This window comes from Lithobates pipiens, unplaced genomic scaffold (assembly GCF_037356315.1).
Source record: "Lithobates pipiens isolate NorthernLeopardFrog02 unplaced genomic scaffold, aLitPip1_a1.2 Scaffold_30, whole genome shotgun sequence".
NCBI classification, from domain to species: Eukaryota; Metazoa; Chordata; class Amphibia; order Anura; family Ranidae; genus Lithobates; species Lithobates pipiens.
In genome coordinates this window covers 137150923-137162956 of record NW_027507791.1, presented here as the reverse complement: position 1 = coordinate 137162956, position 12034 = coordinate 137150923, and the positions used below count along the sequence as shown (strand labels likewise).

Below are 12034 nucleotides of genomic sequence, written 5' to 3'. Positions count from 1 at the left end.
ACAGTTAACCCCCTTGATCGCCCCCTAGTGTTAACCCCTTCCCTGCCAAAGACATTATACAGTAATCGGTAGCTATTTTTAGCTCTGATCGCTGTAAGTGTCACTGGTCCCAAAAATGTTAGGCTCCACAAATCCATTTCCCCCTTTTTATAAAAAAAATAAATAAAAAATTGGGATATTATAGGTGGAAAAAAGCTGCGCTACTAATAAAATATCTGGAATAACAGCAGCTGGCATCAACCATCTTGGTTAAATTGTAACAAAAATGGAAAAAATATAATGCAGTGCTAATGACAAATTTCATGAAACCATATCACAGTAGTATGTATGGAAAAAACTTAGGGTTAGAAAAACATCACAACAGTGAATATGTGCAGTGACAAAATACAAATGGCCCCAAGAAGAGGAGGCAGACTAAGCTTCGGCACGACCTCTAAGAGCCTGTATGGTGCAAAAAAGCTAATTTCAATAGTGCCTGGGAACCCTGTGGTTTGTGAGACCAACATATGTTGTCCAAATGGTAATATTATACAATTGTAAAAATAGTCCTTGAATACATATACAAGGTGAACTTGCTCCCTTATGTGGGGTGTAGTCCTATTACAAAAGTATGGAGTACTGCTTCTTTAAAATGCTGCTACACCAGAAAGCCTGTATTCATCCATACGTCACCAATGACAATCCATATGCAGGTAATACAGATAAGGTACGCTTACCCCAAGAGATGGACACACACTATACATCGGTGAGTCAAATAAGCATTTGGATCACCTCGTCCCGTAGACCCTGCATCGGAGGCGCTGACAGTATGGAGACGTACTTTGGCCACATTCCAAACGGACAAGCGATGAATGGCTGATATCACAATCACTTCCAAAGATAGCCAAACCCATGAGGCAGTCGAAGCTCTGGAACACTGGATGTATGTAAATCTCGGTAGTATGCAATGGCAGATTTACAATCATATAAAATAGAGAAAAGAAGGAAAAGCTTCCACATTAATCATGAATCAGATTGTAAAAAAAAAAAAGTCCTTTCTTAAAAATTTTTTTTATAAAACCCATCTGGTAAGTCCATAAAAGAATCACAACGAAAACCTATGGTAACAAGAATAGTGACTCAAAAACCCGACATGTTTCGGACCATAGTCCTTCTACTGGGGCATCTGTTATTATAGCAAAAAGTAAAAAATATTTTTTCAAAATTGTCGCTTTGTTTTTTTTTGTTTTTTTATAGCGCAAAAATAAAAATTGCAAAGGTGATCAAATGCCACCAAAAGAGCTCAATTTGAGGGGGGAAAAAGTTTGTTTTGGTACAACGTCTCACAATTGTCCGTTAAAACGGTTCCGTATCGCAAAAAATGGCCTGGCCATTAATTGGCCAAATCTTCTGGGGCTGAAGTGGTTAAACAACGTCCCATGTACATGAAGCCCAAGGCTGGCCATACGTTATACAATTTTTATTTATATATATATATATATATATATATATATATATATATATATATATATATATATATATATACATATTATTATTTTTTTTTTTTTTACCTTCAACTATGTAGTGCAAGGGCCTGCCTGATTGCATACAAATTTTAAGTGTTTAGGTTTGACCTCCATAATAATTTTTTGGTAAATCTAAAGGAAAATTGTATAATGTATGGCCAGGGTGGTGGTGGGAATTTGTTCTCTCTAATCAGTTAATTATGCTACACCGGTTTTGGTGGGTTTCAGTGTTCCTTTCATTGGAGTAGTGGAGAAAAGCATAGAAAAAAAAAAGTAGCAACCTTACCCCTTGGCACCTGTTTTCTGTACTGGATTAATTGAGGATGAATCACTTTTTAGTAAAGCAGCTGGCGGTTATTCTGTTATTTTTGTAATATTTCATTAAACTGGAGTCTTGTAAAAAAAAAAAAAAAAAATATATATATATATATATATATATATATATATATATATATATATATATATATATATATATATATATATATATATATATATATATATATATATATATATAGGCATTGCAAGGTTAGCTTGGGCTTTGTAAAAATTGTATTAAAACGAATCTGAAGAAAACACTCACAAAATGTTTTTCATTTCTACAGAGTTTTCACACCTGAACTAAAACCAGTTGGCTCTGGCGATGCCGACAGTGGAGGTAATAATTTTGTCTTTTTTGCAATCTGTGTGTGTTGGGGTGTTTTTTTTGTTTGTTTGTTTGTAAGGGTTTAAAAAAAAAAAAAAAAAAGGAAAACTATAGTGTGCACAGTACAGTAATCCATAAGATTCACTCAGTGTTTGTTGACATGTATTTTGTTGCGCAGTGTCTAAAAAAAAAATAATAACTTTATCGTCAGTTAGGCAATTTAAGAATTCTAAGATATCGGCGTTAGGAGGTTGAAACAACCACAAAAAACTTTAGGCTGGGTTCACACTAGCCACGGCTCACAGCCTTGGGTCTGGTGCGTGTCAAGTGTTTCAGGCACAAATCCGGTCCAAATTTTTGGCTGAATTTGCACCTGAAACTGAGCAGAAGACGCACGGGATACTGCCTTTGAGAGAGCGGGTCACACTTTCTTGTCATACGAATTGGAAGCAGGGAAACCCGCATCCAGTTCGCATCAATGTGAACCCAGCCTTAATCCAGTTTAACTCTGCCTCCAACCATCATGCCCTGCCTACACCCATTACAATTTGAAGGAACCAAGTTTTTTCTGATCTGTCAACGGGGATGTTAGCTTGGCGACGGAAACTGAAACCTCTTCTAGACGCGTTGAGGGTGGCAAACCTAAAGTATAGCTGGTGATTTCCATCAATGTTAATTGTCCATAATGAAGGGAGCACTGTCCGAATGAGATGCCTGGAGGATCTCCAAGAATTCTGTAAAAACTTTAACATACCCGTCCCGAATATACCAAATTAATGGAAGGAGCGAATAAGAATGAGTGGACAAGGGGGGGGAGGTCTATAGCATTGTTTGGTATGGGTCATTGCAATGTTTTTGTTTTTGCGACCGAAATTTAGTTTGGCTCGTGGTTTCACCCCCTAGAGAGTGAAAAGGAAAATTTTGGGATAAGCCTCGGGTTGGAGGGGACTAAGGAGTTTGGAGAACATGGGAGGAAACAACATGCACACACCACCCCCCCTCTCTCTTCGAGATGAGGGGGAGGGGTTAGATTGGAGACGATGTCTTGAGACCCACCCTTGGGAGTTGGTGGCAAAGCTGGGATCAATGCAGATTCCCATATGTGGGCACAGAGCCGACCTACAGCGGGAGGGAGGTGTAGGGGGGGGGGGGGGTGGAGGGAGGGATGCACCAAATAAGGCGAATAGTCTCACAAGATTTTAAGGTAATGTTTTTCTCCTTTCCTTTTATGGAATATATCTTGATAAAAATTAGAGTAGTTGATGGACTTAAACATTTTGACATATAATGTGAAGGGTTTGAATTCCTGGATCAAGAGACATAAGTTTCTTAGAGCTATTAAACATTGCCAGGCAGATATTGTGTTTCTACAAGAGACACATCTGACTCGGGAAACTAATATTTAAAATATTCTCAACAGATTTCCCTACTTGGCACTATAGCGACTCCCCTATAAGTAGGGCAAAGGGGTCGCAGTAGGTTTCTCAAAGGAAAATAAATTTAAGGTCACTGACAGATCCAGAAGGCCGTTTTTTTAATGTTAAAAGGCAGATTGGGAGGACGTATATACACTCTAGCGAACCTTTATTGCCCAAATAAAATCTGATTCGTTTCCTGAAGCAGATGTTGACTAGACTGGAAAAGTTCAAGGTGGGGGAGCTCATCCTTGCGGGGACCTAAACTTTGGCCTTGACCTAGACAGTATGTCCCTGGCGCAGGTGATGAGTAGAACACAATTAAATGAGAAGTTAAACTTCAGGCTCAAATTATTGATATTTGGCAGGTGAAACATGCTAAAACTAAAGATTATACCTTCTCCCCTGTGCATGGGACTTGCTCTAGACTAGACTACATATTTGTAGATCATAGAACAGTGATGGCGAACCTTGGCACCCCAGATGTTTTGGAACTAAATTTCCCATGATGCTCATGCACTCTGCAGTGTAGTTGAGCATCATGGGAAATGTAGTTCCAAAACATCTGGAGTGCCAAGGTTCGCCATCACTGTCATAGAATGAATGAGTGAGAGATGTGACCATAGAAACAATGTCGCTTTCTGATCATGCTACGGTCTCAAAGTTGGGGATCCCGGATATCCAAAAAGTGCCGTTCACCTGGCAATTGAACGAGAGCGTGTTACAAGAAAAAGAGCTGGGTGAAGTTCGGAAAGAAATGGAATTCTATTTCTCAACGAACGACACTGGAGATGCTTCGCCCCCAGCCCTTTGGGAGTCGCATAAGGTTTATATCAGAGGCATCCTCATCTCCATCGGGGCAAGGAAGAAAAGGGAAAAAGAAAAAAAATATTAGAACCTATTTGAAGAAATTTCCAGACTAGAGCAAGTACATAAAAATCTAGGATGCCAAGTCTACCATGCCTTAATCAATAAGAGGTGATCTCAATGACCTCATGGAGTACGAATCTAGAAGGGAGGTAAATAGAATTAAGTGAGACAAATATTTTTGGGGGGAGAAATCAAGTAGCCACCTGTGTAAAACGCTGAAGGAAAAAAAGGGAAATTTAATTGAGAAAATAAAAGGTAAATCAGGAGAGATGGTATATTCCACAAAGGAGCTAGTGCAGGAGTTCGAAAAATATTAGAGTACATTATGCAGTGAAGGAAAGGGAGCAGCCTGCACAAGAGGAGGAAGAAATCATGTGAGAATTCCTAGATAACAAGAGACTAAAGTCACTATCGGATAGCGTCAGGGGCAGCATGGAGGGACCAATATCGGAGGAAGAAATCTACGAAGCCCTGAAGAAATCACCCTCGGACAAAAGCCCGGGACCAGATGGTTTCATGATGTCCTACTATAAAAGGTACAAAGAATAAATTAGGAATAGAATGTGTCATGGGAAGGGATGCGTTGATGGCATCGATAAGTTAACCTAAAAAAGAAAGGACAGTAATCTCTATTCAGGCTATAGACCAATCTCCTTATTGGACACCGATACTAAATTATTTGCAAGTGTACTGGCCAATAGACTTAAGGATAAGATGCCAATACAGGCGGCCAGGATTGGAGGAGACCCCAGTCTATTCCTGTCGATAGATGCCGAAAAGGCATTTGACAGGATAGACTGGGGATACATGCTGAAATCTCTTGAAGCCATGAGATTGGGCCCCAGAATGGTCCGCTGGATAAGAATATTATACGGAGACCACCAGATGACAGTAAAAGTAAATGGCGTTTCTTCGCATATATTCTCAATGAAAAACTGCACTAGGCAGGGGTGCCCACTCTACCCCTTGTTTTTCAGCTTGTCCCTGGAACCTTTACTGGCATATATCGGGGGCAGCGTAGACATCAGAGGGATTAGAGTGGGAGAGGAGGAGCACAAGCTAGCAGCTTTTGCTGACTGTGCTCTTCTTTATAACAAGGCCCAGGACAACGATTCCCATTCTGTTAAGTCTTAAAAAAAATTTGGGGGAAATCTCATTTTAAATTTTTTAATAAATTGGAGATTTTAAATATCAATATAAAGAAAGTAGAGGAAGAAAAGCTCTTAAAAGAATTCCATTTCCCATGAAAGAAGGATATTTAATACTTAGGAGTAAGATTAACTGATACCTTAAGGAAAATTTATATGATAAACTACATACCACTTTTACCACTGTGCTTTGTCATGGTTTGGGCGAATAAACACCGTAAAAATGATCCCTAAAATGTGTTATAAATTTCAGATGCTCAGATTTTCTGTTTTTCCTGGTTTTTCGATTAAATACACGGTACGGTTATGTTAATGCACTGTTGCATTACTTCCGCAGTTTGGTGCGGTTTTGGGTGATCACTCCTGTTGAGGATACACTTATTTTTGTGGTGGTTTTTCCACTCTGTTTTTTGTGGGTAAAGTTTCACTAGTTCCCACTTGCCATGGTGGATGAAGTTTTTATGCTGTTTTTCCCCACCCCTCGTTTGGCACTGCTTGGGGACGTCCCAATGGCTAAGAGAGAAGCTGTGTCGGTCAGTGAATATAAGAGAAAATTTGATTTTTTTTGTACTTGCAGTAAAATACTCTTCTCTGTAATTCACCAACCAACACAGCACCCGCCCCTCCTTTTATCTTTACGTTATACTGCTTGTTGACGTACTGAGGTCTATCTGCAGACGGAAGGGTTGTTATCCAAGGGACCTTGGGCGGAACTAAGAGTTCTCAGTGTTACAACTAATGCCTAGTATTCTGCTAGTGATAAGGCTAACAACCCAGTGGCTAAGAGAGGAGCTGTGTCAGTTGGTAAATTACAGAGAAAAGGATTTTACGGTGAGTACAAAAAATCCTATTTTCCCACAAAGAATTTGTCCCTCTGAAGGACAAACGAGAACACAGGCTAAAAAGCCAAAAAAAAACTATTCTAGGACTGCAACTGCAACAGTTGGCCGATTGTAGTTTTGATTGGTTAGTAACCTTAAAGATTGTGGTGTACAATTTAGTTCACTTGTAAAGTTTTAAAAAAAAAGGCAATTTATTCTAAAATATCCTTTATGCAGGGGAGCAAAATCTCTAATCCACTCTGAGAATGAGAAGAGATGCTGTAAATACTATTAGTAGAGACATATACTGTATATACTATTAGATGATATATACTGTATATACTAAAAAAAAGATGTATACTATTTAAAGCTTGAATCTGGTAAATATCATCAGATAAAAGCATTTTTTTTAAATTTTTTGCATTAAAAAAAAAAAGTCCCTGGCCCTTTCCAAACATGCTGCAGCTGAAAAAAAGCTTAGATGCGAACGTGTCCCATAGGAAACCATGCAAATGAACTGCACCAAAAAAACACACAGATTTGAACCAGGCCTAAGACGTTTAGTTGCATAATGGGGTTAAAAAAACAAAAATTAGCCCTTTATTGTACAAAAAAACAGATAATCACTACTGTAGGGGTTTAATTTTTTTTACTGTAGAGCTGTGAAAGTAATATTTACAGTTGCGATTATTTGCTCTTTTTGTACTATAAAGAGCAAATTTTTTTTTTTTAAAACCCCATTATGTTAGTGGCCGATTAATTGATTATGAAAATAGTAATCGATTTAATTTCATAATTGATTATTTGTTTCAGCCCTACACTGGTCTACCCAGAAAGGTAGGTAAAAAACAAACGTGGTTTTAAACCCTCCTGGCAAAAAATCCCAAACCACAGGGATGCAAGATGCTAAGTGGGAGGAAAATTGGAGGATTTCCTTCCACAGTGGGGAAAAAAAACTAACCTCCAACAGTTTTGTCAGAGGAGTGATCGAGAGAGGATATGCCCTTAGTTCAACCTAAGACCTCCCACAAGAGTATTCATTACTCAGTTATCCAGGGACCAAGCAAAAGCTCAGGCATTACCTTAACTCATAGGGGAATTGGTAGACCAAAAAGTCCTAATAGCAGTCCCCAAACAGGAAGAAGGAAAGTGTTTTTACTCGCACGCGTTTTTGGTGCGGAAACCTTCAGGCAAATTGCCTGATCTTCAACCTAAAGCCCTTGAACAGTCATACAGTACAAAAAAAATCCGAATGGAGTCAATCTGTCAGTAATCTGCTTCAAAAAGATTTTCACGCCAAAAATAGACCTAAACTACGCCTATCTGCACTTTCTCATCAGGGAAAGCTCCCAAAGAATTTTCCGCATAGTAATATGGATAGGAAAAAGGTCTATCATTTTGAAAGCTGAGCCTTACCCTTTGGCCTCACCTTATCTCTGAGGATCTTTGCCAAGATCTTGGCAGAAGCCCTGGCACCACTAAGACTGCAAGCCATAACAATTATTGCATACTTGGATGACTTGCTGTTCATCGCGCCAACAAAAGAGAAACTACTAAAAGATCAAATGGTTGCACAACAGTGGTTATCCCAGCTAGGCTGGATCAACTGCGAGAAATCAAATCTATCTCCCTTGCAAGAAATCTTGTTCCTAGGTTACACGATCAGTTCAAAAGAACAAAAAATACCCCCGCAAGAAAAGGTTGATTGCATGGGACAACGGATAGCACAAATAGACAAATCTCCCAGATACTATAAGAGACATGTCAGTTTTAGGCCTTGACATCCTCCATCCCGGCAGTCAAATGGGCCAGGATTCACCAAAGACCATTCCAATCCATACTTCTACAATATTTGTGGGGAAAAGACTTTGAGGACAAGGTGGACCTCCCAGAAAAAACAAAGAAAGTCTTTTGGTGGAGAAACCAAATCTATCTACAAGAGGGACTGCTATGGACCTTCCCGATTGCACGCATATTGACTACAGATGCCAGCAGTCAGCGATTTGGGGGGGGGGGTGCATTTAGAGGGGCAATGGGCGCAGGTTACTTGTACTCAACTAGAGAAACACTCGTCCAACTACAATTAACTCAAAGCTGTAGCCAGAGGAATCTCAGCATTCCAAAGTCAGCTCAGAGGCCAACATACACAGGTCAGATCGGACAATACAACCTCGGTAGTGTACCTAAACAACCAGAAGTCCTATGTTGATGAGTTATAGCACAGGAAATATTCTCCTGGGCAGAGGAAAATCTGGAATCCCTTTTGGCAATCCATCTCAAAGGAGTGTGCAGAACAACCTAGCTGCTTTTTTGAGCAGACAGTTAATCTCACAAGAAGAATGGTCACTAGACCCAACAGTGTTTGTGGAAATAGTTTCCAAGTGGGGTCTTCCAGAGATCAACTTATTTGCCAACTAAGCAAATGCCAAACTACAATTTTTTTATTTTTTTTTGTTTTGTTTCTCGCTCAACCTAAGAGATCAGCCAGTGGCAGTCGATGCACTCCACAGTGCATGGACTTTCAGGCTGTTACTCCTTCCCACCTCTATCTGGTCCCAAGAGTCCTCTCCAAATTCGGGACAGCACAGACATCCTTTATCCTAATAGCTGCTTTTTGGCCAAAGAAGGCATGGTTTTCACTTCTGCTATCATTAGCGGATCGACCACCTTGGATGTTACCTTTCAGTTGGAACCTGCTATCTCAGGGCTCAGTACTGTATCCCAATCCAGTCATGTTCAACTTAACGGCATGGTATCTGAAACAGAGATCATGAAGTCTAAGGGTCTATCAAACGGAGTGATAAACTCTGCCACAAAGTCGCAAACCAGTTACAAGGGCCAAATATCTTAAAATCTGGAGGAAGTTTAACCTCTGGCTAACAGAGGACGGAAAAAGAGAATATGATTCTCCAATAATTCTAGAGTTCCTGCAGGAAGGCATTGATAAAAACTTGTCCTTTAAGCACAAATAAGGTACAGATTGCAGACCTATCAGTCAGCAGCATTCCCTACAACAGGACCCATAGGTTTTGCAAGGCAGTCTCTAGACCAGTGCCTTGTTGTTAAAATGTTGACATGGGACTTGTCTATCATGTTAAAAGCAGTCATTAAGGAGCCTTTTGAGCCATTATCAAGGGCATCCTTAAGACTGATAAACCTTTTTAAAACAGTTTTTCTTAGCGCTATGACATCTGCTCACAGAGTCAGCGACCTACAGGCTCTGTAAATTAGAGAGCCCTTTATGCAGATATTGCAGGCTAGGGTAATTCTTAGGACTGGCCAAGCATTTATCCCCAAGGTTACTTTAGCTTTCACAGAAGTCAGGCTATAGTGTTACCCTCCTTTTATAGTAAACCATAGAATCGCAAAGGGCAACTACATCGACTGGATGACAGGTGATGTCTCATAGGCTATTTGGAAGCTACCAAGAGCTTCAGAACATCAGAGGCCATGTTTATCCTCTTTTCAGGAAATCGCAAAGTTAAGCCAGCTTTTAACCACTTAAGCCCCAGACCAATTTGCAGCCAAAGGACCAGGCCCCTTTTTGCGATTCGGCACTGCTTCACTTTGACAATTGCACGGTCGTGCGATGTGGCTTCCAAACAAAATTGGTCCTGGTCCCGGTCTGTGGAGATGTTCTGGCTGTAGGCAGGCAGCACTGTTCTGGATTTGTCCTGTCACCGCATGGTGCTGTCCGACGGCCATCTTGACTGTGAGAAATGCAGGTTCCCCTTTGTGAGCCTCAGCAGCCATCTTCTATAGGATTTTCCTATTGGTTGCATTGGCGGCCATTTTCTTGAAGCCCGAACACTCTTTTCTCCGCAGTTCTCTTGTGACAGCTTTACATGTGCTCACATGCTGTTTCCTGTGTCCACTGTGTATACAGGACACTGGATGGCTTTTCCCTGAACGGTGGTGTAAGCTCTGCAGAACGTTTCACCGGTATTAGACAGCTGCCGCCGACAGTTTCTTCACTCTGCAACTGGGTAACCTCCTAGGGACTGCAGGCACGGCTAGTAGCATTCATGGAACGCCCCAGGGTGGTGAGTCTGGTGCTAAGTACCCCCCCCCCCCAACATGCAGCGGCAGCAGGAGGGTGGGACCTTCACTGTCCTAAGTCCCCTTGCAGGTGGCAGACAGGCTAGGGTCAGCATGGCTTCGGAAACTGGTGTTTCTTCCCCCAAAATCCAGGCTATTGCAACCGGGTCACCTGCGGATAGTGTGGTGCCCATGGACACCCTGACAGTGGTCCTTAACTCCTTTGTTGCTAAAATAGAGGCGGTGCGTACAAGGAAAGGTGCACGTAAGAGGCCCCTGCCCCTCCCCCCCTCTGGGGAGAGCTCTGATGCAGACTCTGTCCCTGCTGCGGCTGGTGACCCCTGCTCTGACCTATCAGACGTGGCTCACCAGGACCGTTCAGACAGTGAGGATAATTCCCCGTCCGGGTCCGTGTGCGTCAAAGCACTTGTTGGAGCACTTATCACAGCTGTGCATGATACCCTGAAGATCCAGGAGCCAGCGGATCCCTCTGCTGATGTACCGATCCCTTTTGGTCCCGCAAGCCAGCACGTTCACCTAAGGTGTTCCCGTATTTGACTTATTTTGACAAATTCATCTACAGGGAATGAGGTCGCCCGCAAAGGACCTTTTCGGTCCCCAACAACATGGCGGTGCGTTACCCCTTTGAGGAAAGCCTGCTCAAAAAGTGGTCTGCTCCTCCGGTCGTGGACCCCCCAGTATCCAAGTTAAATAAAGTAACCACAATCCCGGTTGAGGGGACTCCTGCATTCAAGGATCCCACAGACAGGAAGGCCGACGCAGTGGCTTGTTCCTTGTTTACGGTTGTGGGGTCAGCCGTGCGACCTGTACTGGCATCCACACTGGTGTCGCAGACGCCGACTGAGTGGTCAAAACTTTTGCACTGCGAATTGGGAGAGCAGAATGCCTCCCCTGTCTGCGTGGAACTAGCAGACCAACTAGTGCAAGGCCTTCAGTACGTTTGTGACGTGGCCCTGGATACTCTCCCTCTGTTGTCCAGGGCTTCAGTGTCAGCTGTGGTGCCTAATTTGGCTAAAATGCTGGTCTGCTGACCAGGCATCCAAGAAAGCTCCAGGAGGGACCCATGCTGGATTTAAAGAAACCTCCACAATCAGATCCATCCTCGCCACTGAGGCCATAGGATGGTACCTGGACCTCGATGCAAGAACAAGGTTTTGCCTGTAATGCTTCTCTGAGCTGGACCCTAGGAACCAGGACTCTTTTTGGTCTTGCTACATTTCCTAAAGTTGTCCTAAGGGGTGCTATACAAGGCCCAAAGAAACTGAACCTCTTTTAAAAGGGCCCCAGTCTTTAAGCGTGTTTAAACGCAGCCCGCCGTGATGGGTGAAAGTTGGAATGTGTCTGTTAAATCAGCAGTATCCTGCAGCGAGGACAAGGTAAGGGAAGAAGCTTTGCTTTTTCCTTCAATATACCTTGTATGCCTTTATAAATGTCTCCTCTATAAGGAGTAACTTACACTACCTATGATGTCTTAGTGCAGCTCTGTCTCAGAACATGTGTGGTCCCAGCAGCAGAGTGAGTTCTTACTTAAATAGATCTTGTGGGATTTGGTAAAAAATACAGCAGTTGCTAA

The 12034-nt window shown here is 42.0% G+C and overlaps 1 protein-coding gene across 3 annotated transcripts in view; it reads left to right on the top strand.

The window, feature by feature from the left end:
- The window catches only part of KNL1 (kinetochore scaffold 1), a 288270-nt gene that overhangs the window by 93408 nt on the left and 182828 nt on the right, over positions 1-12034 (top strand). For all 3 annotated transcript variants that reach the window (XR_013264900.1, XM_077464895.1, XM_077464894.1), the window contains exon 6: positions 2108-2160. Coding sequence is in view for 2 of the 3 variants with exons in the window: in XM_077464895.1 (XP_077321021.1) it covers positions 2108-2160 (53 nt within the window). In the remaining variant the exon portion in view is untranslated. The remainder of the gene's footprint in view (positions 1-2107; positions 2161-12034) is intronic.